Source organism: Anser anser (assembly GCF_964211835.1).
Source record: "Anser anser genome assembly, chromosome: 13".
Taxonomy (NCBI): Eukaryota; Metazoa; Chordata; class Aves; order Anseriformes; family Anatidae; genus Anser; species Anser anser.
Genome location: NC_139734.1, coordinates 4,759,521 through 4,784,961, shown reverse-complemented (window position 1 = coordinate 4,784,961; position 25,441 = coordinate 4,759,521). Strand labels below are relative to the sequence as shown.

Sequence of the window (25,441 nt, the reverse complement as noted above, 5' to 3'; positions counted from 1 at the left end):
AATACAGTAATTGGTTATTAAGCAAGTGTTATTTTAGGGGGAGGGAAGTACAGGTGTGTAACTGCAGGTTGCTCTCTTGGAAATTGATTGGGTTTTGCCCTCCAGTGGAAGCAAGGTGAAGCTCTCAAAGCCAAACTGAGAAGTATCATGAGTGGAGACCCATGAGAGAAGTGGCCCTGCTGTGCTTACACCACCACGTTTTACTGGCCAGACCCATCCTGCTTCCACCTGCCAGCTAGGTGGGTATGCAGCGTACCAGAAGAGACTAATTTTCTCTATTTCTCAACTTTTCTATACAGGTGAGAAGGGATCTTCTGGCCTGCTTGGTTTCCCTGGCATGCCAGGCTTGCCTGGTGTCCCTGGGGTGAATGGGTTTAAAGGAGCTCCTGGTGCAGCTGGAGGAAAAGGAAGCCCTGGGGTTCTGGGACTGCAAGGTCAAAAAGGTGAGAAACAGTTAAAAGGCTCTGCTGGCTGTGCAGCAGAGGGACTTTGGGGAGGCCTCTTGGAGATGTCTGCATATATTTAATGTTTTCTTCTGGGTGATGTGTTCTGTTCTTGTGAAATTCTTCGGTCTGGTTGCCAAAGGTGGAATTGAAGTTCTGTTACTGTCTGCCACTTTCTAATGATATACCCTTTCTCTGTTAGGCAATCTTATTGCAGAATAATCTGATTTTGTGTTTCTTCAGGTGACAGAGGCGATGTAGGTCCACCTGGTCTTCCTGTTCTTGGGCCTCCAGAACAGGCACTGCAATTCAAAGGAGACAAAGGAGATCCTGGATTAGCTGGACTTGGAGGATTCCCAGGACCTAGAGGTATGTCACAACATTGTCGCTAGTTGCTGGTACCAGTTCTTCAGAAACTGCTTACTCCTGGGGGATCGTGGCCTGCCCTTTTGACAGAGTCTGCAGTATTACTGTCTTCTGTTCTGCCATTCACATTTCAGCAAGATTTGCATATGGCAGCTTTGAATTTTGAGAAAACAGTTTTCCTTTGAGGCTCTGTTCTGCAGATCTTATCTCATCCCTTTCTCCTCTCTAAGGAGAGCTTTGGGTAACAGCTCAGTTGGCTAAATAAGCGAATGTCTGTATTTTGAAATGGATTTATACTCTTTTATATAAACTCAGGTGATAAAGGAATCCCAGGAAGCCGTGGACAGCCGGGTCTCCCTGGACCTGCTGGGTCAGCAAGCAGAGAGAGAGGTTTTCACGGTGAGCCAGGCTTCCCTGGTCCATCTGGACAGCCTGGGCTGCCAGGACAGAAGGGTGCACGTGGCATCATAGGATTTCCAGGAATGCCAGGAGAGAGGGTAAATATCTTCTTAAGTATCTTCATTTTCTCAAAGAGCTCTTGGGAAAATCCTTTGTTCTAATTGGTACTTCTGTAGCAAAACAGCTGTCCAGAAGCTGGCAGGATTTTTCTTCACAAAACTTGGGGTTTGTTTGGCTCGTACTGATGAATGACACTTTGGATAACATCTCTTCCTACATCTTTGCAGTCTGTTATCCCCCATGACCCAAAGTTGAAAGAGCAAGAATAAAAAGCAGAGGCTAGCTTTGGGCTTTTATTTCAGGGTTCAGATGGTATCACAGGACCACTTGGATTCCCAGGACCTATTGGCCTCCCTGGTCCAAAGGGTAAGAAATCTTTCACAGTTTACATGGTCTTTCAGTACATGCAGTCCTAAGATTCATGGCTAAAATGAATAGGCGGTGTTCTAGAAGTGTCCGTTGCTCTCCAGTGACTGGCTCAGAAGTCCCCCTGTGATGTCATTCATTCAGATGAGATCTGTTCCAAGCCAAATGCCTTAAAACTTTATGATCCTTTGAAATCTTGGCCACAGCACTGTATGAAGCATGTTGGACAATACAAGAGGCACCCTCTCTGATCAGCTTGTGACATAAAGGGTAGGGTGTTGTGAAATTGCCCATAAATGTTTGTCTGAACATGCCCTGAGTGTATTTACTTCCATTGCTGTTTATAAACATTTTCAAACACCTCAGGTACATCATTTACTGTTGTCTTTTTTACCTCCTGAATTTGCAGTATAAGCAAGGTTTATTTTCATAAACATGGCTATTGAGCAGCCCTGAGAGCTGCTCCCCACACTCATTTACAGAATGGCTTCCTCACCTCATCTTCCTTTTCCAGGTGACCAGGGAGAGTCTCTCGGCGTTCCTGGCAGTGCTGGAGTGAAAGGAGAGCGAGGGGGCCCGGGTTTCCCAGGTGAAGTAGCCCTTGGTGGTTCATTTCAAGAGTACAAAGTTCTGGAAATTAAATTGGATAACATTGCCCAGTCTGGGGCTGTATGTGATCTGTAAATCTAAATACTTCAGTCTTGTCCTCTAAATGAGATTTGAGGAGTCTAATCCAAGTGGGCCACAAATGGATGAATAAAAAAAAAAAAGAAAAAAAAAAAAAAAGAAAAACAGCCCAATTCTAATGCTGGGTCCCACTTTACTTCCTGAGTAGGAACTTGGGAACTTGGGCTGGTGTTTGCCATCCAGGGAGTCTGGTCCAGAGCCCAGACAATGGTTGAGCAGACACAAGTGCTGCAGCGGCAGTCTAACATGTTTCTCTTTCTCTTCAGGCCTACCTCCAGTTTAACTTGTGCTCTATGCTTTTATCATTTCAGGGGAGACAGGGAGAGAAGGGCTCAAGGGTGAACCAGGCTACCCAGGAAGCACTGGAGTGAATGGACTCAAAGGTGGCCCAGGGGATGTTGGCCAAGAAGGACCAGCAGGTACTGCACAAGGCACCCAAGTTCGGCAGTTTGTTGCATGATTGGAACAACCTCACCTTGTTGTTTCCTTAGCCCTGGTTGGCCTGTCTCAGCTGAGGCTTAAACAAGAAGGTCTTGTTTAAAGTCTTCCATTGCAACACTTGAGTCCACTCCCTCTCTAGACCCAAACCTACCCAGAAGGATGGCTAAAAATGTCTTTGGTTAGTGGTGTAACTAGCAGGTATGCTCTCACATTGTTATCAAGATATCAATTTGAAAGAACAGTGGAAGTTGTTGGAATATTTTACTTGAAAACTCATGTAATCTATTTAGTTATTCAGTGTGCATACTATTCCAGTCTGTCACTTGGTGGGTGATGAAGAATGCAATTTCTGATTTAAAAAAAAAAAGCAACTATCAAATAAATAGTTGGATAAATGCTACGCTAGTAGTGGTGGTGAAAAGAGATTTGGACCTGGTTTTTCTTTATGTAAATAGTTTATTCACCTATCTTATGAGTTAAGTGCAGGATCAGAAGCTGTAATATGGAGTTGTGAGCTGATTTGTCCTGAATGTGTGATGCAAGAACGTTTTGCTGCTTGTTTTTAGGAATTCCTGGAAATGCTGGGCTGAGAGGAATCCCTGGGCCACCAGGGCCTCCAGGGCAGCCGGGATCTGTCGGATTCCCTGGAGCTCGTGGAACAGCAGGACCCAAAGGTATGTCTGGAGCCTGCACTCAGGGGGCAGAAATTGGGTCAGAAAACTAGGGTTTCATCCAAGTATATCACAGCAGGCAGGCAGCACACTATGTGTGGGCCAGCTGTGCGTGGGAAATCAGCTCATTTCTTGGCAATGCTAGTGCAGGCACCAGCTGCTAGAAATGAGCAGAGGAGTGTTCGGAAAGGGAGAGGCTCTCACTGGATTTGGATCACTGTTGGGGTTCACTGAGGGTAAAAACAGAGAGCAGTGGGAAGAGTTTCCACGAAGGGGGCCTGTGCGAAGGGAGGCTTTACATTCTGTGTTCCCCCGTGTCATGTTTCTCACACCTGTTGTAGTCTCCATGAAGCATCTGTGCATTTCTACCTAACTAAATTATTTGCTTATTTGCTCACTTACGTAAGTGTTCTCAATGTCTTTTCAGGGTTTCATGGATTTCCAGGTTTAAATGGTCTAAATGGCTTGCCAGGCACAAAAGGGTCTCCTGGAACACCAGGTAAAGGAAACATGTAGTAGAAGCATCATAGCTGGGGAAATGCCTACATTGGTCTATCATGGGAGCAACGTTCCTGACAAAATTGCTCCATTTTACCCAGTTCTGGATTTAATCCTAGTATGAAGAAAAAATATCAAAATATTGTATGTACATGAGCAAATTCTCCTTTTAAGAAGCATGAGCAAATTCTTCTTCACATCCTTATGCAAAAGCCTGTGGGAAGTCCAGAACAGTACTATGCTTCTCCTTCAGCACCTTGCAGATTAAATTCACTCTGCACAGAGTAGCACAGCAGGCACCAGACCTCTTTCTGCTGCTCTACTGAAAACAGCAAAGAGGGTGGTAAATGGTTAATTTTTTATTGCAAGTCTGCTTGTGTAATGATTTAACTGCTAGTAAATTGTTTGAATAAGCTCTCTTACTTTCTTTAACTATCTTTAATTAGGTCTGAGTGAAGTTGGACTGAAAGGCCCTGCAGGTCTCCCAGGTGTGAAGGGTGAAGAAGGTTCTCCAGGCTTGGGTAGAGGTGCTCTAGGATTTCCGGGACCAAAAGGCTCATCAGGAGACATGGGTAAACACTGATGTTCTGGAAGCCTGTTGAAATGTGTTGCAGCTCAGGTTAGCGGGTTTGCACAGTTAGAGCAATTACCAAAGAGAACTCCTAAGGTCACAGAAATAGGCAGTAGTTTGACAGGTAAATATTCAATCTGTGACGTGGCCATATAGTTGAGAAACAGTTAGTTACATGGTTATTACAGTGTCTGTACCTCCCCTGAACAGGAGTATATTGTATTTTGTTCCCCACAGGTAGTGAGATGTCTGTTTGTTCTCCTCAGTATGAATACTGCTCAGCCACTACTTCTGACCATGTCAGTGAAGGTGATGGAAGAGCTGGGGATGTGCTCTCACACTTTGTATTTCTTGTTCTAGGTCCCCCGGGTCCTGTGGGACTGCCAGGCTTGCCAGGAACTCCTGGAGTTTCTCTTCCTTCTGATATACGTGGGAGGCCTGGGGATGCTGGCCATCCAGGACTTGATGGGAGTTCAGGTATGGAGAGTGAACTAGCTAAGAGGATTTCTGTTTCTTTATGCTTCCTTTGAAGAACTCTGGGTCTGGGGGGATATAAATGACTTCGAGTAGCGTCACCTTAATCATCTGTTTTTTAGATCAGGGTTTGAGAATAAAGAGCTCTGTTTTCAATTCCTACTGTTGAATCTGGATTCGATGTAGACCATTATTAAAGCTCCCTGCTCCATATTCATTTCGCCTATTGTTATACTGAAGGCAGGCTCAGGCAGTAAGATAGATGCTTTGCTCCAACGCATTATGTCTACATTTGGAGACCAGCTCCATATTAGACTGTGGTTTCTACAGCTGTAACCTATAAGCTCCTAGAGAAGTTTAGAAGTATTCTGTGTGAGCTGGGAGGCAGCAAAGCTTCACTGCTACTCAGAGGTACATAGGGAGCACATCCTAATGTCAGCAGCAAGTACAGTTCCAAAGATTTGTCGTGATGGCATTGGTGCACGTTCATCACCTAACAGCCTTGTCTAAAAAGATTTAAAAGATTTAAAGGTTGCTGGTACCTATGTTTACATAAGCAAGTAGGGCCTGGTTCTTTTCCTTTGGGAGGAGGACAACCCTGGAAATACAGACACACAAACAGTGACTGTCCCTTAGAATGACTTCTTAGGGTTAGCAACAGCATTTACTTTGCCCCAAGAGGAGATTGTGCTAATTACCTGTGTTGTCTCTAGGTCTTCCAGGTCCTCCAGGACCACGAGGGCCCCCTGGCCCAGCTTCTGACCAAGGTGACACAGGCAACCCAGGTTTCCCTGGTGTGCTTGGCTTGCGAGGCATTAAGGGCGACGTGGGACCCACTGGTCCAATCGGGCTCCCTGGAGTGTCTGGATTCAAAGGTAATCTTGCCTTGAAAAGGGTCTGGGTGTGGTTTGGCAGCCATCACCTTGACAGAGTGAATGGCTATAGTGTGGTGTGACTGCTTTGAAACAAATCCTCGTTCAGGTGTGAGCTCAGCTGAGTTTGCCTCTTTCCTTTTGGCCCATGCAGGTTTTACCTACTGACTGTAAAAGCAGTAAAGTGAGGCCAGCTCCAGGTGCTATTCAGTGTCTCCCTCATGATTTATTTATTTTTAATCTTCTTTTTTTTTTTTTTCTGGGTAGATGATGCCCACATGCAATTGTGCTGTGTTTGTTGGATACAGCTACCCGTTCACATGTGTGTGGTTCTCTCTTACAGAATCATATAGGTTGGAAGAGACCTCCAAGATCACCTAGTCCAACCTCTGACCTAGGAGGACTAACAAGTCCTCCACTAAACCACTAAACCACATCACCAAGCTCTACATCTAAACGTCTCTTAAAGACCTCCAGGGATGGTGACTGAACCACTTCCCTGGGCAGCCCATTCCAATGCCTAACAACCCTTTCAGTAAAGAAGTTCTTCCTAATATCCAACCTAAACCTCCCCTGGCGCAACTTTAGCCCATTCCCCCTCGTCCTGTCACCAGGCACGTGGGAGAATAGACCAACCCCCACCTTGCTACAGCCTCCTTTGAGGTACCTGTAGAGTGTGATAAGGTCACCCCTGAGCCTCCTCTCTTCAGGCTGAACAACCCCAGCTCCCTCAGCCGCTCCTCGTCAGACTTGTTCTCCAGACCCCTCACCAGCTTCATTGCCCTTATCTAGGCAAAGACTGGAGATGCTGTTTCTAGAGGACCATTGCACCAATGTGTGTGTGCTTAGAGGCACAATGTGGTGGATTTAGGTCTCCCAAAGAGGCTGAGAGGATTGTAGGAGTTAAGGGATCTTGCTATGAGCTAAGGCAGGAAGCATGTTGCTCTCCCTTTGGTCTCTACCAAAGGAAACCAGAGGGCAGCTGCAAACAAGGTCTCTAATAGCAAGGTTTCAAAGGGACTGAACAGCTCAAAAGACAGGAAAGGATGGAGAACCATTGCCAGGAGAAGCTGGTATGCTGTCTGTCTGCATAGGCTGACAACTCCCCATTGCTCTGTGCTGTGCATGGAGGAGAATTCCAAATAGAGTGGATGTATGCTCCGCAAACACTTTCCCTGGGTTACCCCATGGAAGGGGAAGAGTTCTTTCCATAAAGTGTAGTTATGTAGCAGTGGAAATTCTTGTCTTGAGGCTCTGCAGCCATTCTGGACATCAAAATGGGCACAGAGCTCCTGAAGGGTCACGGTCCCCTCTGTCTCAGAGCTGAAATGGTGTTCTCATTGCTGCCGTTAGTGTGTTCCTCAGTGCCTCAGCTGTGGGTCAGAATCAGGGCCCCATGCTTAGCCTCTGAGGTCTTCAGCTGTGTATCTTTGCAGGTGTAAGAGGTGAGCCTGGACTAATGGGGATGCCAGGTAAAGATGGGCCTCCAGGGGATCCTGGTTACCCTGGCCTGAAAGGTGAAATGGGCAATCGAGGTGAGTGCCAGAGAATTTGGGACGCTGTACTTTGTTGCAAAAGCTTTGGGTTGGGAAAAATTTTAGAGCTCCCGAAATAGGCTTGTTTGGGGGTTTCTTGGCTTCTTAGAGATTGAAATAAATTACAAAGAACTTGACGTATCACTTTTCAGAAGGATAACCAGTGCTGGTGTACTAAGGCAGCCTTAATTTAAAATACGTCTCCTTTGTGTCAGTATTATCATCAAAGCTGTGAACCTTTTCCTGAAGTACTTACACTGTCATTTACACTGTGTGCAGGTCTCCCTGGCCGACCAGGGGCTCCAGGTATAACCCCACAGCCGGAAGAAATCACAGCCCCTGCAGGCTTACCTGGTCTGCCAGGGATTGATGGTGTGCCTGGCTTTGATGGAGATCCTGGGTTCCAAGGCCCGGTTGGAAAACCAGGTAAAAACACAGTCAGATCACTGAAATGCTGCCTTCTGGAAGAACAACACTCCTTTCTCAATGCATTAGGAAGGTTTACAGGTTTTTCTAGTAATGGAAATAATTCCAGCAAAATACATACTAATGTCATGTTTTATTAGTATTAGGATATGCTTGATAAATGATTTTCCTGCACTTTGATAGTTTTTGAATTAAGCTTCCAGAATTAGGAGCAGCAGCATGTGGTATAGCTGGTGTGATGCCAGCTTTGGTACTAGCAGGTGGAGTCGTCCTGAAAGTGAAGCACCACTGAGAATTATTTGTATTGTCAATAAAATACTGTCAATAAAATACTGTAACTGTGCTGGGAACTTCAGCCAGCACCACTGCAGTTTGTATCATTTGGCAAAATGGCTTTACTGGGTTCTGCACCAGGAATCTCCTAGGGCTCAGCAAGTACCAGTGATGCTTTTCTTAACGCTGCCATTTATCCAATTTGAAAAGGTTCATATTCTCCTTTATTCATGAAAACTCTTAGACAGGGAACCTCAGTGAGCATCAGTCCTTCCCCAAAATGCTGTCCTGATCCCTGCCACAGTGAATGGATCTGTGTTGGATCCTGACTTTTGTCATCAGTTTCTCAAGTGAATTAAACATGCAGGGAGTCAAATCTGAGAAAGCCTTTATTAATGCTGTTGGTAAGGTGATCAGGTACCAGGCACTGTGGAGCAGTGCAAAGAGAGAAACTCGTTGGGAAATCTAATTATACCCTTAATGCTCAGTCATTACAGAAATTGTTCAAATGTACAGCCATCTGTTTCCCAGAGGAATCACTGTATGGAGGTAAGGGTTTGTAACTACAGCTGTTTGAGTGAGCTCTCAGCATGGCCGCTGACAACAAATTCATAACATATTTCTCTTTGTGATTGTAGTTGTAGGACTGAAGGCGTTAGTATAAAGAAATAATGATAGTAGTAATTGTGTTTAATTTCAGGTACAAAAGGTCTGCCAGGCAGATCTGGTTTGAAAGGACATGATGGCTTACCTGGATCGCCTGGCACCGTTGGGGATCCAGGACCTGTGGGTACCCCAGGACCACAGGGATTTGAAGGTAATTATATGATTTGGGGAAAAAAAGCAATCAGTAGAATTCTGTTTGCCCCCAGGTTCTGAAGAAATCCTCCCCAACACCAAATGAATTACCTTAGGAAGACTGAGGGATGTACATGATCTTCTGTCTTGTATCTGCAATGAAATAGATTTAATTCTCAGTGAGGAGGGTTATGTCACATGTCGTTGACTACCACTGCTGAAGTTTAGCTAGGTACAATTGTGAACATCTTTTGGGTTTAATGTTTTGTGCATGTAGGAGCCATCTTGAAGGTTTGAAAAAGCAAGATGGTATTCATAGCTATCAGGGTGGGTGGTAGAGGCACTGTGAGAGAGAGAAGCTTTCGATTCTGCCACAGATTTGTATGGCTTTTGGCCTTTCTGTGTCAAAAGAATATTACCATGAAGAGTACTAGAGTGAAAATGAATTTGTTAGGTTTTGGTTGGTGCTTTGAGATCCTCAGAATTACTGTACCATGAGATATGTGCTAACTCTTTGGTACTAGAGTTTTTTGGGGAAAGACAGAAAATGAAATGAGGTAGGAAATGGGTGGGTACTATTGTGAAACGGCTGCTTTTAGAACTGGTGCATCTAGTCAGTCATACAACCATCAAAATTTGGCCTCTTCTTCGTACAATGCTGACATAAACAGTAGGACAGCACTGCCAAATTCAGGTACAGAGCCAGCTGATGTCTACATTGCCTGTTAGTGATTCCTCTTCTGTCTTGCAGGTGTCGCTGGAAAGCCAGGCTCGCTTGGTTTGCCAGGAATGCCGGGTCGGAGCGTGGGCGTTGGGTACACCTTAGTGAAGCACAGCCAGTCAGACCAAATCCCACCTTGCCCCATAGGAATGAACAAGCTCTGGGATGGCTACAGCTTACTGTACGTGGAGGGGCAGGAAAAATCACACAACCAGGATCTTGGTGAGTTGACAATCTTCTCTCAGGCATAAACAACGTAGGTCAAAATCCCATTTCTAATGAGCAATTTTCATGGGTACTGCTGAAAGTTGTGGTGGAGGAAGTCTTCTTGGCCAAAATCTGTGCTGGAAGCAATGTTATTTGTGCCGTGCTCTGCCACACCTCACTGGTGTGTATGAGTTTGAACTCTTGGCAGCTGCTTGGTGTGACTGCTTCTCCAATTCTTCCAGGTTTTGCTGGCTCCTGTTTGCCTCGCTTCAGCACCATGCCTTTTATTTACTGCAACATCAATGAAGTGTGCTACTACGCCAGCCGAAACGACAAGTCCTACTGGCTCTCCACCACTGCTCCCATCCCCATGATGCCGGTGGACAGCACGCAGATCCCCCAGTACATCAGCCGCTGCTCAGTCTGCGAAGCGCCCTCCCAGGCTGTGGCCGTGCACAGCCAGGATATCACCATCCCCCAGTGTCCCCTCGGTTGGCGCAGCCTCTGGATAGGATACTCCTTCCTCATGGTAAGGATGCCACTGCTAATGCAAAGGCAGCTTTAAACGTGTTTGGATCTCCTCTTTGAGATTAGGTCACTGAGGCTGAATTCTCTGAGTTGCATGTAGGAAACTGTATACAGGGCTGTCCTGTAGCTTCAAGTCCAGTAGTAAAACTGAATCAGTAGTTCTGCATTGCCACAGATACTCCTCGTGCTTCAAACCTTTAAATGCAGAAACACCAATTAAACTACAGCGTTGTCTTAATCCCCTCTCTACTGGGACAGTATTTTATTATGCTCTCCTAGAAGCCCATCGGTGTGAGGTTGTTGGAAAACTAAGTCAGCATTATTGTCTCCCAGTTTTCCCAGTTTGCAAGTGACAAGCTGATTTCCTTTATAGCAGGGCTGTATGCTCAGCCTAGGTACCTTCCTTTGCTTCTTTACCTCTAGCCCTGATTCCAAACCCAGTTACAGACAGCCAAGGTTATAACCATAAAGCTGGTTGCTTGTTTTACTCATTTCAGCAACAGAACTTGAGTTACTGCCCTGTTCACCTCATTTTCTGTTCCTTTGAACTCATTTAAATAAACATCTTTATTTAGCACACAGCTGCTGGTGCAGAAGGTGGAGGTCAGTCCCTCGTCTCACCTGGTTCTTGCCTGGAGGATTTCCGCGCTACTCCATTCATTGAATGCAACGGTGCCAGGGGGACGTGCCATTACTTTGCAAACAAATACAGCTTCTGGCTCACGACCGTCGAACAGTCACAGCAGTTTGTCAGTGCCCCTCCCTCAGAAACCCTGAAAGCAGGACAGCTTCGAACAAGGGTCAGCCGCTGCCAGGTGTGCATGAAGAATTTGTAACAGAAATGCACAAAAATAACTCGTTACCTAAGAGCAGGTATCACTGATGTGAAGAAAGATAAATTCAAACTGGTTTTGTGCGTGCTTGATGGATGAATCAAGATGGCCGGAATTCCACAAAAATCAAGTGTCAAGTCCAGGAGTTTGCACACACAGAAGGGAAGACCAGTGCTCTGAAACCTGTTTTATGGAACACGGTGCTATGCTTTTACTTTAATGTTGTTTGGGTTATTTTTCCTCATTTATGGCTACCTCAGAAAGCCTCTGCGAGTTTCTTATTCAGACTGAAGAGTAACTGCTGTCTCACGTTACACCACTCCTCTGTCCAAGGCACACACCAACCATCAAGAGACTTCTCAAAAGTTATGCTTTACTAGTGTCTTTGCAAACAGTATTTGGTCTAGTGTAAGGGAATGAAGACTTATTCTCCTATGAAATACAGAACTAGCTAAAATTTATAATGCATTGTAGATGACTTAGCATCAATGACTTAAGCATTAATGGTTGATAACTGACTTCATTAGGAGGAGTCAAAGATGAATTTGTTTTGCTTTGCTTGTTCAACAGATGGGACATTCCTTGGCTTTTTGATAGGTAATCAATTGTAATCCAGACTCATACCCACGGCTGACATATAAGAGCTATCCCAGTGAAAAATACACTTTTTGATGTGGAATCCAAAACACCCCTAGCATTCTTTATAGCTTTCTGTTGAGTTATATTCCAGGTAAAATGTCTACTTCAGGGTTTGTGCTTATCTTCATGTAGGCAGAAACGCTTCATTATTATGAACATAAATCTTCTTTCTGAGGTAGCCTTGGCACAGTTATCTTGTAATTATTCAAGTTGCGTGTATTTAAAAGTAGAGGCTTATTGAATAGCACGCAGGCTTATGCAAACACAGAAGAAAGCAGTTATGATGTACATTTTTATTTCTGCAGTCACGATCTGTTGTATTCTTCTTCCTCTAGGCTTTATTTCTGTCAGTTTAAAAAACTGTAGTTCTATTGTATGCACTGTTAAGTAGTTCCACTTACCTTCAGGGCGTAATTAAAGACAAATGTTACTAATTTTATCATCCTTACATATTTTGAGGGAAAGCCATGAAAAAAGCAAGCAAATGTAATATATATCATGAATTCATTTAGTTGGGCTAAAGCTGTTATCCATCCCTCTTTCTAGAGGGAAGCATATGAAATCCTTATATATTGACATTCCATGACATTTAAAAGAAGTGCCTTGCAAATACACTATCACCTTGGCATAAAGATTTTAAAGATATTTTTTTCAGAAAATTACTACTAATACAAGACTGAGACATTATTTTAAAGTGTTATTTCTTTACTAGGTTTTAGAGCTCTAGCTCTATCCCGCAAACTATTTAAGAAAGTGCTTAGTTTTAAGCAGGTAGTATTTTTACCTTTGAGGGATTTGAACTAGATGATCGTTAAGGTCACAACCCTTCCAACCCAAACAATGGTTTTTGGATTTGGATTTTGCATAACTAGGATTTTGTAGATTTATATGCATAATGTGATGTTACCTTCCCAGATCAGGGTCAGAGAGCTCTGCCTATTTTAGAGTTGAATCACGATTTAGTCTTTCATTTAACATATTCCTACTTGTGAAAGACCTGCAACTGCTTTGGATGTATTTTGTAAATATTTTTAAGGCATTTTAACACTCCTGAGTGACAATCCTTTTGTGCACACTATCTAATCTACTTCTTAGCTGTCCTAGCACATACAGATCATATGGTAGTTGCAGCTTGGTTTAAACAAATGCAACTTTAAAAAACTGTCTGCACACAGTAAAGCTCACTGTTTTTTGAAAATTTCTGCAATTAACTCTGGGAAACTCCAACACGGACTTGGTTTTATTTTTGAACATGGACGCATGCAAATGTAAGTGTGTTTTGTTTTTTTTCCAGGATCAGAGCTTTATGCATTTTAAGTGCCAGTATCTTTAGGGACCTGCCTCTCTTGCAGTAAGTTGGCTCTGTTGATACCAATACCCAACCTTCCGTCGAGTTCAACAAACCCAGCCTGTTCCTCCTCTGTTTACACATAAGCCATTCTCAGTCAGGTACTGAGGGTGTGAATTCCTATCACCAGCCATTCTTCCAGCAGCCCTATTTTCAGAAGTTTGGTTACCCCCACCAAGAACGCTTCTTCAAGAAGTCTGCAGGGCCTCACGAGCTTTTGCTGCATGAGGAGGGCTTGGCCCTGAAGACTTCTTGAATCTCCTCAAAAACCATGCAGCTAATCCCTGGAGAGAGAAGGAAGAAAATTATATTTTTTTCTACATTTGTGGTTTCCAAGCTGTAGTTAATAAACATTAAACAAGATGAAATAGGATCTCGTTAACTCTTTTGTTTGAAAAAACACTGGCCCTGATCGAGAGGTGCAAGTGAGAGGAGACAGTATTCAGTATTTCTCTATGTTGTCATTTATTGGTGAAGATGAAAGTCTGCAATTCATGTTCATTACACTAGCATGACAAAATGACCACAAGGGGGACTGTCTGGTAGTGAAAAGGAACTTTAGCATGGATTAAAAATCTGCGCCTTTCTTTATTCTGAACTGTTTTTCTTATGGCTGCTAGAGAGATGCTCTGCCTTAGAAATAAAACTGCCCAGGCTGTTCTGATAAACCTGTAGAGTTAAGGCACTTCTACCAAAACAGATTTCAAAAGGCAAAAAGTCCAAAAGCAACAATTAAGTAATCTGTGTACGCTTAGATATTAAGTTTTAAGATAACCTGGTTTATATTTAGTTCACACAAATTAACAAAACATAGCAGCATACAACCTAAGAAAAGCTTAAGAAATTTATTAGATGCACAGATAAAGTGCTGTAACAGAGAAACTTGTGTAAATCAATTTTAAAATAAATAAGGTACAGTTAAACCACCTTTGACTCATTTTAACTCTGAAAGAAATAACCTAAGTTTTAATCATTTGAATTTTAAGGTCAAGGTGAAATATACCATAACTATAACAGTGGTTGTGATCTGTATCAGCTATTTGAGTCTCCTGTTCCTCTTGAGGTCTCCCAGAAACAGGAAGGCTATTGCAAAATGTATACATTAGACATAGTTCCTTTTACAGAAACATTTTTGTAATAAAGTCTGGTTGCTCAAATACATGTTAAAATATTTAACAAGGAAACAATTTTCTCCTGATCCAGTCGATCTTTTAAACAAGACAATGTATTTTTCCTATGATGTAGCCCACAGGAGGAAACAGAAGTAAACATCCTCCTTAACTGAAGACTGTTTTGCTTTAAGAACTAAACTATTGCATTATTGTATGAGAGCAAGAAATATCCATTTGGGTTATCCCTTTCTCCAAACATAGTGCCCAGTGATACACGTATTTTTGCCTTAATCTCAAAGGCCCATTTGTCTTCAGGTAAGATACATTAAAAAGAGATTCCCTTTAAGCATCTTATCACAAGATCTCTTACTGCCTTTCCATCCGGGGAAGCTTGTGTGTTAAACTGCCATTGGAGTTTTGGATGCTACTACGTTTCTGTGCTCTGTTATCCATAATTTCAGGCACTTTGGGGCTAACATGGCTGTTTAAGTCAATGCAATAATATTACCAATATATTCAATACTCAGAAGAGTCACCATAGTTCCCTTCACACACTCAGGATTTCAAATTCTTCTTCCAATTCAAATAGCTTGTCGGTAGATTCAATGAGTTCTGTAAAAAAATAAAAAGATAAAGAAAAAAATGCTTCTAAAGACATGCCTGGTTTTGTTTACTTAAAAAAAAAAACTTTGAAAGATGCATTCCAGAAAAGTGTTTTGTAAGAGCGAAAAAAAATCTGTGCTAGCAATTGTATGGCTTGTTTGGATACATGCCTGATATATATTGCTTGACACTTACAAAGGATAGTTATTCTACCTGTGATTATTCTTTTATTTGCTAACAAGGAACATTACATTGCACAATTGTGCTTTTAATCAGTGCCTTACCTGCTCCTGTGGTTGTCACTTCTGGTTTTGTTGGAGGTATGAAAGGAGGCCAGTGTGGTGGGTGCTTCTGGACCAGCTCAAACATCCGTAGACTCTGCTGCTTTAGAATCTCCTGAGGACAGAATACTTCCATTTTAAAAGCTGGCTCAGGAGAAGCTTCAAACACAAAACGTGTATACTTAATTGAAAACATTTTTTAATTACATATGTCCATCAGGAAATAAAAAAAAGGCTTTATGCAGACATACTGTGAAATCCAAGCACCATGGTCTCTGTAATACTTCCCTAGTTAAAAACACATCTGAAAGACAGATCTCTTGAACTGTACTACAAATTATCAGCCTTATAATTAGCTTTGGTATCTACACACCCGTAATTTTGTTTACATTTAGCAAGCACACCAGGAAGGTACAATATTTTCTGCTTTTTAAGAGGAAGTTACTTGCATAGAACTCTCTCTTCTCAAGTTTTCTGCTGATCAATAGCACAAAAGACAGATCTATCAGCTCCTCCAAAAACAAAAAAAACAACAGATTTTGAAGGACAGGTTTTGGTCAGGAGAAAAGTTGTTCCTGAAGCCAAACGCTATTCCTCTTCAAAGAGATGTTACCTCCTGTCCTGTATTTCACTTATTTACAAACTGTTTTCCTTAGCTGATTTTTTTTTTAAATAAATGCCTTTAGAGGTTGATGGTACTTGACATTCAGACATCTGTTGCTTAGTTTTAACACCTGCATGCAGAAATATCCTCAAGTCTGTTTCCTGTGGCAGCCAGCACCTTCTGTTTTCCCTAGATCAGCAGGAGCTAGAGGCCTTCAGCACTTACAGAATCAGATCTTTAAGATACCAGGGACTAACAGTCATAATTAGAACACGCAATATATTATGTTAAACAATAAAAAAGGATCAGGAAGCAAATCATAAGTCACTACAATATGGCAGTTAAAACTTAGTCATTTAGTGAGAATTAGAAGTTAAAAGCAAGTGTCACCCAGTAACATAGTAGTGCTAAGAAAACCTTCAAGGGTGTATGTTTACACCCATTTTCCAACTGGCAGGGTTTGTGGCCAGTAAAGTGCTGAACAATTTCTGATTAGCAATTCAGTAGTATTGTCTTACCCTGATGCTTTAATGCATTCTTCTCTATGGCTCATACAATTTGTATACAAAGGAAAATGCAAGGGGAATTTCCATTTTACAAAAAACAGACAATAAAAACAAGACTTTATAAAGAGCAAATCAAGATGCTAAGTTCCCACTCTTACCTTTTGTACAAGACTACACCAGTTATCAAAATCACATTCTTCTTTGCAAAAGAAGCCCTGAGGGGAAAAAACAAACACACAGAGTTTTACCTTTGCAGATGGTAAGTACAAGGTACCAGCAGGTAAGGCGGTTTGACCTCTGATACACTAATACCCCGTACGATCACTAAAAATAAGACTCAAAATATGTGGCAGCTCTAGGGAGAGACCCTGAGGGGAGAACAAGGCCCTGCAAACCCTAACGAAATAGTCAACCAAAAAACAGCAGCAGCTCCTGGGTGCTCCTCCATGGAGTGCCACCCAGTTCCTACAGTCCAGGTATCAGCAGAAGCTGAAACCTCTTAGATGATGGACCCCCTAAGGAACATCTCCACTCTGGTATCTATACTGAAAATATTTGCTCTTCCTTATGATTTTGTCTGTCTCACTGCATCATTCCACATTTTGCTCAGTTACATAGTTAAGTATTAAAAAAAAAAAAAGAATAAAATACTTTCTAAAAAGCAGCAGTATTAAAAAACTGGTATGTGAATGAATGAAAGATACCGGTATCTTTACAGATTGTTTAAAGCTTTAGAAACACATCCCACTGGTGACAACTGTCAGTAACCCAATCACAGGATACTGGCATGGGATCAGATCCAACTTTTTCAAATACCACGGTACCCCTGTGACATTTTGGGTGAATTCTACAAATATCTCCACTTAAACATTTTTAAATTATGATGTAAAGTAAGTTTAAGTAACTTGTCTAGAGGTGACCAAACATAAAGTAGTGATAGAATAAAACAAGTAAACCTGTTTCAGTTCCTTGCTCTAACCATTATAATGCCTCTTGAAAGAAGTAAAAGCTGCTCAGTAAAGAAAACGAAGCGAGCTCCCTACAGTACAGACAGTTCCCCACTTGCCCTAAGATTCGTGTACTCTATGTAGTTATGTACAAACTACTATGTGTTTACCACAGAAGACAGCTTTGTGATCTTGGTTCTGTTCAAGGAAATGCATTCCTGCCCTTACCAATATAGAGAGGCATTACTTTGAGATAAATTATATACATTCAAGATTTCCTGACACCTACTAAAGCTACCGAAGGGTCCAAATTCATGATCTTCATTCTGTGCGGGGCTTCCTGGCAGTGGAAACTCTCATCATCAACTGTGCCATTTTCTTCTGTATCTACAAAGCTTTGAGTGGTGTGAGGGTCCAAATAGATCAGCTCATTGCCTGGATGGATGGGTAAAATCCGTATGTTAAAAATAAGCAAGTGACGTTAATAAGCACTTGGTCCAGAACTGTAAAATAGAAATTAGATTGCCATCGCAGTCAATATTATCGAGACTTTCCAGCTAGGGATTCTTTAAGAGAATCAGAAGGTTTAGACACAATGTTTCCCACAGGGTATTTAGTATAACTTCCTATTGCGACCTATTACTGTAATTTGTTGGTTGGTTATGTTCTATCTTTGTCACATACTTTTCTTTTTCCATGTGAGATCCAGTACTTTTTTTTTTTAATCTCAAGTGTTGCAATCCCTAACGTTGCACAGATTAAAAGGTACAGGATGTTCACAGATGCAATCTGTAATCCCATTAGGCATTCATTCAGAAATTGGAACAAAAAAGCCTAACTAAAACAGATTAGGTTTTACAAAAGAACAAAATAGGGTTGCAAAACTTTGGCCCAAACTGGGGTGAAATCTGAAGGAATGCATTTTAAATTAATTAGAGCAATACTTGATAAAAGAAGATATGCAAGAAGGTGAAAAAGATACTGCTATCAGAAAAAGTTTTGAAATACAAGAAAATAAAAGTGACATTTGACCAATACACTTGTCAAATGCTATCAGCTATTCTTAGTATGTTGCTCTTGTTTATGTCATCACTTATTTTTACATCTAGCTTTGCTGTTAACTTTCTGCTCCTGTTAAGGATCATACCATGCTGTTTCTAAAGTATTTTAGACAGGTTTCTTCATTTATTTTATTCTATTCTCATTTTTCTTTACTTCTAGAGCTTCATGCTTAAATTCCTTACTACTTCCCCTTCAAAAAAATGTTCTCTTTTTTTCATCTGCACATTTGGAATAAGTTTCTTTTTTCCTTACCTAAAAATCCTATGAAATAATAGGCATTATTTGGTTTCCCTCCTAATGCTCCCAAAGACTGTGGCATCTTAAAGCATTCCTACAAGTTCAAAAGGAATAAAGGAAATTGTAATTCATTTGTTTACTGACATCACAGATACCCGAACTTATTTGACAGTAACAAGCAATGAATTGAAAGAAAACCTTACTTTAAATGCATCAATATATACTGGATTTATGTGATTTATCCCTAGTCGTAGAGGTATAATAAGCAAGAGGGGTTTCCAGCCTGTGCAGAGCCCTGCTGTGTTCTTGTTTTGGCCAAGAGCACTTCTGTGCAAATGTGCGCTGCTGTGGGACGCGCTGCTGCTCTGAGGAGGGGACCAGCACATTTTTTCTGCAAGAAAAAAAACAGAAATCAGTCAATGCACAGAGGAACACAAAGTAAATCTTCCTCTCAGCAGTGAGTTAAGCTAGTTTGCCAGAGATCTTTATAGGGCACACAAGACAAAATGAGCAGGGCATGGCAATTACAGCTATTTTGTAGAAGTAATTCTAGCAGACAGTATGTGCTGGCACGTTCAAGTGAGACGTTAGATAAATGATTGGGGGATGACAATTTAAGACTGCAGTGACATGTACTATTAATGTTATTAATACTGTCAAGCTTTGCCCATAAAACGCCACAGAAATGAAATGGCAGAAATGATGACAGTAGAAATTCTTTGAGGAGCTCTTCACATCCAATGATGTGAGCACGAAGTTGGCATCAGGCACCAAAAAACCACAACTGAGTTTGTATGTCCTTCTTCCCTTTTCTTAACCTGGCAAGACAAACAGATGGCCCCCAAGTATTTGTTCATGTTTAGATACGTTCTGGCAAATGGAGTCAAATCAGAAACTGTTACCAGAAAACTGATGTTTCACTTACTGATGTCTTCAATGACCACAGTATTGTCCATAGATACATAAACTGCTAATGAATTCCATTCATCAAATAAAGCAAGCTTCCTAGAAAACATTAAGGTACTAATTAATATAAACTAGTTGGATCAAAAGGGTAGCTTTACACTCAGAACCATTAGATGGTTCTTGATTTTAAAAAATGTTTTTTTTTTTCTTAAGAAAAAACATACTTTCTGCATTTTTTAAAGTCTCCATGTAAGAAAAAGAAAACTTTAAATATTAAATATTCAATATCTTTAGAAAAATAGGTACTGAGTGGTACCAGGAAAAACATATGCACTGTACCATGTGCAAACTGTTTTGTCTTATTGCCAACTGCAGTGATAGTAACAGCTCAACTACATCATTAAATTTATTACTTTTTATTGCACTTAACAGTCTCTGCAATGGTTTCTTGCCCAATTGTGTCTTTTATCGTCTGGAAAAGAAAAAAATTCCTATGCCAGTTTTGCACATTACTTTTTGCTTAAGAAGTTCCACTGAATTCAGTGGAATTACTTCTGCCTGAGCCTGCGTGCACAGCAGAAATGGGGCATTAAAAGCTAAATCAGCTAAGGGTTTGGGGCACCAAAACTTAGGTGGGAGACAGCAGCATGCAGGTTTATGTCCACTTCTGTGAAATCCAAACCTTTGGGGAAGGGAGCTACCCTCTTAAGCTGCACAGGCAGAATTAGCTGTTTAAGCCAGAAAAAACTGGGTGTGAGCGCTACACCATGAAAAACTTGGCCATGAAAGATCTGGAGTCCAGGGCATGCTCCATCTCCCCTCCCTCTTCAGATCATGTGTCTGTTCCAGGACGTCAAAGACTTGCTGCTGAGCTCGCAGGACCTGTAGCCTAGCCTCTGCCTGAGGTAAGACACCTCCATGTACCCCTGGAGAACTGAGCAGCTTCAGTTCCTTTAAGTGTGGCTCCCAGACTATGAGGAGCTGCCCATCTTTATACAGCAGCCTTGCTGGCAGAACTGCTGCTCAGAAAGGGAGGAATTGCAGCTCAGTTCCCTCCTCGGCCGAGATGGCTTCTCTCTGATGTTTCACACCACCACTCTGACCTACATGGTGGCACTCTTGACCTGCCGGAGCTGTGCCACTGTGCAGAAAGGAATATACATCTGTGGTGTGACTGGTGAGGGCATGCAGATGGCATAGCAGGAGAGACCTTCCTGCAGTTTCTTTTCCCCAGGCTCTTCCTTTATTAAAATTTAGAGCTCACCCATTCCCAACTCAGTACCTGCTCACCGAGCTTCAGCATCGTATTCCATGCTGCACTTGTAAATAGATGGCAAGCACATTCCTGACTGTGGGACAGTGGGAGATGCAGCCTTCAAAACTCTGCCTGGGCCTTATCTTGGCTGCCCCAGGGGAGTACGTTCTGAATGAGACTGGTATGATCTCACTTACTTCAGTACTTGAGCAACTGTATTTGGTCCAAACCATTCTCCAATTGACTTCCCCTCTCCAACACCCATCTGTGCTGTTTTTATGGTGAAAAAAAGACACACATACACAAAATCAAAGAAAAATGAGACCATAAAGAATGTGGTAACAAGATACAGTAAATACCATGACTGTCAAACATTCTAGAGTAACTGCAATCTGTACTTAGCAATAACAATTATTTTCTCAATCTATGCTCTTTTCAAAACTTAATGAGTGCTAGTTTCTTTAATAAACAAAAGGTTTCTAAACTATAACGAGAATTACGAATGTTAGTGCCCTTTATTACAAATTACAGCAATACGCTACAAGACTGTCTATTCTAACATTACTGACTCTGGTACCCAAGGCTTACATAGTTTATCAAGAGCTAGATTCTAGTACATGGCTTTACTTAGGTCTCAGTGAATGTTTCTGTACTACTAGACTTTGCACCCATCTGCATACATTTTTATTTTTATATAAGCATATACGTTGTCTTCATATCCACTTTTTAAAATTATGAATTAACATATTGCAAATTAGTGATTCAACACGGTAGAAATTTCAGTGGAAAAAACCTGAAAGTTTATGTTTGTTCTTACCCATCTGGTGGATTGAATAACAGCAATCCTTCCTGTCGAGAAAGCATCGTAGGATTCTGTGATATTCTTCTGGTTGTTTTTTGTGTTTTTCCCATTGCCAATCTGAAAGGAAAAATTGATAGAGAATAAAAAACAGTGATGTTTTCATTATACTGATCAAATGTCTAGACAGTAGAAAGCCTTATAATGAGATGTTAAAAGACATCTCAACTCATCTCTAATATTTACATTTTGTTTAGAGCTCCTAGAATTCAAAGCTTGTTATTTATTATCAAACTGCCCTTTATCATCATAGGCTAGATTGTAAAAACAGGAAAAATAAAACAAAAATGTCAACTGCAAACATATTCTGACCGATCATGCTGAGCATTGATAGCTATTCCAGTATCTATGAGCTTCCAAGGTTATTTAAAACTACAGGCTGTGTTTAGACCTTGTTGGATTTGTAAGCACCCATTAAATAACAATATAAGATCCATACGGAAAGTCCAAACGCTGCGCTGGCAGCATCCTGGGATGTGACATGCTGATAGAGGCTTAAGAGCTTGCACCTGGGGGGTTTGGACCTCGTGCTGGTGACAGGTGAAGAGAAGGGTAAGAGCTCTGTCCTATGGTGGCAGGTTTTCCCTTGGCCTCAATTTGGGTGTTACACTAAAAGGTTTATAAAGTAACAGCGACAGGATTCCCCATTTGTTCTCCTTCTACACCTATTTCTCTGCTTAAGGCTGGGATGATTTCACCCAGCTGGACAAGAATTAATCCATTAGGAACTGTTACCAGGGCATCAAAGAAAGTCTCACTAATAAATTCAGGGTTTGTGCTTTTAATGGAGTACTACGAAGAAGCGTCTGCAGACAATACAGAAGTTCCCTCAGGACCAGCACTCACCTCTCCCTAAGTGTCTGCAGATCAGTGCTTGTGCCAGCATCATCTGCCCACATCGCAGCATACATCCCCAGCCGGCGTCTGACGAAGGACCCGTGCCTCCTGTTAGGAAAGTTCACCACAATCAGTACAGGCTTTCGAGTGGGTGCAGCACCACAGAGGACATTTCAGAGTGCTAGAAAACAGCTAGGGCTGTTGAAGCCTCCATGAACTGTCCTACAGATAAAAGGCACAGAGCAAGACTTTTTGGTTCAGTGGTGTTGGTCTAATTCTAATCTCTACGTTGCACAAATAAACAAAACTCATTTATTCCTTGTAGAGCTAACTTACTCTTTTCATTCTTCAAGCAACGTTCACAAACAATTTACTGCATGCTATACAACACGATGACCTGATTATGTAAGACATAAACACTGATTTTAATACTCTTCATGTCTGCATAAACAGTTAAAATGATGCTCAAAACGTTCTAATACTCTAGAAATATTTTCCCAGCCTACGATGCCATCACTTATCATGCTATTTAATTTAGAACAAGGCAGTAGATCTGCAGTATACTCACCAATAGGCGAAAACTTTCTTCTATACGTAAACCACAGACGAGCACTTATATCCAACAATAACTTAGATTTGTCTGGAATATTTTTAAAAGGAAAGAAATCATTAAAACAAACTTTTAAAGCTGGAAAATTCTAGCTTTCCCTACATAGTAAGTATACAGAGTGCACGGAAGCCTCCTGTTAGCTTGTACATAGAAGATATTTAATACTTAAAATATCTTTTAGCTGTTAAAACCTGAGAGCTTTTGTGGACTTATAATTAAAGTTGAATTATTACGAATGAAATAATTATTAGGCAATGAAGTTTTAAAAGGTGTTTGGGATGACTATGTCCAGCTTGACTGAAACAACAATGGAGAACTATGTCCTCGGGAAAGAACTGGTAAAGCGAGTTAAGATGAAGAATTTCTACGTGCAAAACAACACAGAATTGGGCATTACCTCCAAACCCAACACAATGTCATTTCTAGAAAAGATTAATAATATTAAGTTTAATTTATTCATTTTAATAAATGTGCTTAAAGAATTCTCCCAAAGGCTCTCAAAGGTTTCTTAAGGATCTGACCTGCTGCTCAGACCCACTGCCCTTTCAAGGCATTGTTCAGCCAGCCGAAGCTGGACATGGCACCCTCGGATGTCCTGATACCAAGGCTGCATCGATGGCCACTGCCTCTGACACGTAACACGGGACTGTGCCCTTGTCCCCTCCCCAAGAAACAAAACCCATTTCTGAAATCTGATTTGTGTATGATGTATAAATACATCACTCTGCAGTGACTGTTAGGCAGTATGTTTCTTTTCAGCGAAATACAGTACATGCCCCAGTTTTACTATTATTATTACTATTTTGAAATCTCACTTTAATTGCAGATAGCAGACTGCAGACAGCACCCCTCAAGGCAAAATAACGTTAGCAATACCAGACATTTCCTCAAAGTTTTGTTGTTTATTTAATTTATAAAACATTTGAAGATGAGAAGTGACCAGACAGTTTCTGCCCTAAGTATGATCTCTTTGCATGAACTATGACAGGCAGTAAAGTTCTAATGTCATATTAGGAGGAATACCATTATTCATAGTTGGTTTCTTGTTTATAGGGGAAAAAAAAAGCTTCTCTCATGAGACATTTAAGGAATGGACGGAAATCAGGAGCTGCTGCTGCATCTGTGAATGCTGTACAGATTTTACAGATGAATTTTACAGATACCTGCATTTAGGTGGTGTTGCCTTCCTAGAATCCACACCGGCTCATCAGTTTCTGGAAATTCTTCTAAGTAGTCTGACAAAATAGTGATCTGATTTTCATACCTAGATAAAACTGAACAGGAATACGGGAACATTCAAACCCCATTCCGTCCCCTCCTCCTTTCACGCACACCTTTGAGTTCTTAGACTGAGCTATTGCAGCTTCGCAGCCTTTGGATCTTCTGAACCCCGCTGCCAGCTGTGTTTACACTTTCCCTTAACAGCTGAGCTATCCAATGACTTGGCTGGTTTATATGTTGCTCCTCAGCAACTTCTGAGAGAATAACATGGCTGACACTGTGATCACAAGCAGCCTGACTGAAGCCGGCAGCAGAAGTTCAGGATTACTGCAGAGAGGGGAAGATATAACCCAGGGAAATGAGGAAAGGGAGGACTGCAGGCATCAAGGCTCGTGTGTCCGTGATCAGATGCACACACAGTGCTGCTCGGAGCGATTACGGCCCCATGCTTAATGGGAAGCACGTGAAAAGTGTTAGCGGGGCTGGGTTTTGCTTTCCTAGCCAGAGACTGGAAACACTTCAGGAAAAAAAAAAAAGTATTCAACCTTAGATCTGTTGCTGGCTGTAGAATAACAGGGGATAACTGACAGTACTGAAGGAAGGCTGGTTTTTTTAGATAATTAAAGCAGCATTTGGTGGAAGAGCGAAAGGGGCCTTTGATGGTTATCTTTTAGATAACAACCTTAAAATGCTGCTAAAAAATTGTGAGTGGAAAGCAAAAGCAATGACGATCATCATTTGCTCTGCAAGTCCAGAACGTATACGTGGTACAGGCAGCAGACTGCCAGGCAAGCACGGGGGGACCCCGCTTGCGTACAAACCAGCACCAGTGACCCCCAGTCTCTCCCAGTTCTCCCCAGTTCCTCCCAGTTCCCCCAGTCCCTCCCAGTCTCCCCAGTCCTTCCCAGTTTCCCCCAGTCCCCCCCAGTTCCCCTAATCCCCCCAGTCTCCCCAGTTACCCCCAGCCCCCCCCCCCAGTCCCTTCCAGTCTTCCCAGTTCTCCCCAGTTCCCACAGCCCCCTCAGTTCCCTCCAGTCCCCCAAGTTCTCCCCAGCTCCCCCAATTCCCCCCAGTCCGCCGCATTCACCTCAGCAGCGCCCCGGCCACCCCCCTCGCCGCCCCTCACCTGACTCCATCCTCCCGCTGCCACCATCTTCCTCCTCCTCCTCCTCCTCCTCCTCCTCCTCCTCGCCCCGACACGGAGGCACACGGCAGCAGCCGCGCGGTGCACGCTGGGAGCTGTAG

General features: G+C 42.1%; 2 protein-coding genes across 3 annotated transcripts in view; one reads left to right on the top strand and one right to left on the bottom strand.

Annotated features, from left to right (window-relative positions):
• Positions 1–14,082, top strand: part of COL4A6 (collagen type IV alpha 6 chain) — a 130,967-nt gene extending 116,885 nt beyond the window's left edge. The window contains exons 30-46 of the mRNA XM_083797341.1: positions 300–443; positions 687–812; positions 1,125–1,306; positions 1,571–1,634; positions 2,149–2,223; positions 2,633–2,740; positions 3,329–3,436; positions 3,861–3,932; positions 4,378–4,503; positions 4,863–4,979; positions 5,690–5,851; positions 7,285–7,383; positions 7,663–7,809; positions 8,783–8,899; positions 9,632–9,823; positions 10,051–10,337; positions 10,912–14,082. Coding sequence (XP_083653467.1) covers positions 300–443; positions 687–812; positions 1,125–1,306; positions 1,571–1,634; positions 2,149–2,223; positions 2,633–2,740; positions 3,329–3,436; positions 3,861–3,932; positions 4,378–4,503; positions 4,863–4,979; positions 5,690–5,851; positions 7,285–7,383; positions 7,663–7,809; positions 8,783–8,899; positions 9,632–9,823; positions 10,051–10,337; positions 10,912–11,172 — 2,387 coding nt within the window. The 3' untranslated portion in view covers positions 11,173–14,082. The remainder of the gene's footprint in view (positions 1–299; positions 444–686; positions 813–1,124; positions 1,307–1,570; positions 1,635–2,148; positions 2,224–2,632; positions 2,741–3,328; positions 3,437–3,860; positions 3,933–4,377; positions 4,504–4,862; positions 4,980–5,689; positions 5,852–7,284; positions 7,384–7,662; positions 7,810–8,782; positions 8,900–9,631; positions 9,824–10,050; positions 10,338–10,911) is intronic.
• On the bottom strand, positions 13,601–25,431 carry ATG4A (autophagy related 4A cysteine peptidase). 2 transcript variants are annotated; one of them, XM_083797422.1, is made up of 13 exons: positions 25,323–25,431; positions 24,139–24,249; positions 22,934–23,005; positions 22,375–22,473; positions 21,487–21,588; positions 20,867–20,939; positions 19,434–19,513; positions 18,712–18,899; positions 18,524–18,602; positions 17,499–17,644; positions 16,421–16,477; positions 15,156–15,267; positions 13,601–14,880 (listed from the first exon to the last, which is right to left on the bottom strand). In XM_083797422.1, the coding sequence occupies exons 1-13, from the start codon at positions 25,330–25,332 to the stop codon at positions 14,816–14,818; spliced, it is 1,194 nt and encodes a 397-aa protein (XP_083653548.1). In that variant the 5' UTR covers positions 25,333–25,431; the 3' UTR covers positions 13,601–14,815. The 2 variants fall into 2 exon arrangements, with proteins under 2 accessions (XP_083653548.1, XP_083653549.1); XM_083797423.1 differs by having other exon boundaries at positions 24,139–24,210; positions 25,323–25,384.
• Positions 25,432–25,441: the final 10 nt, after the last annotated feature.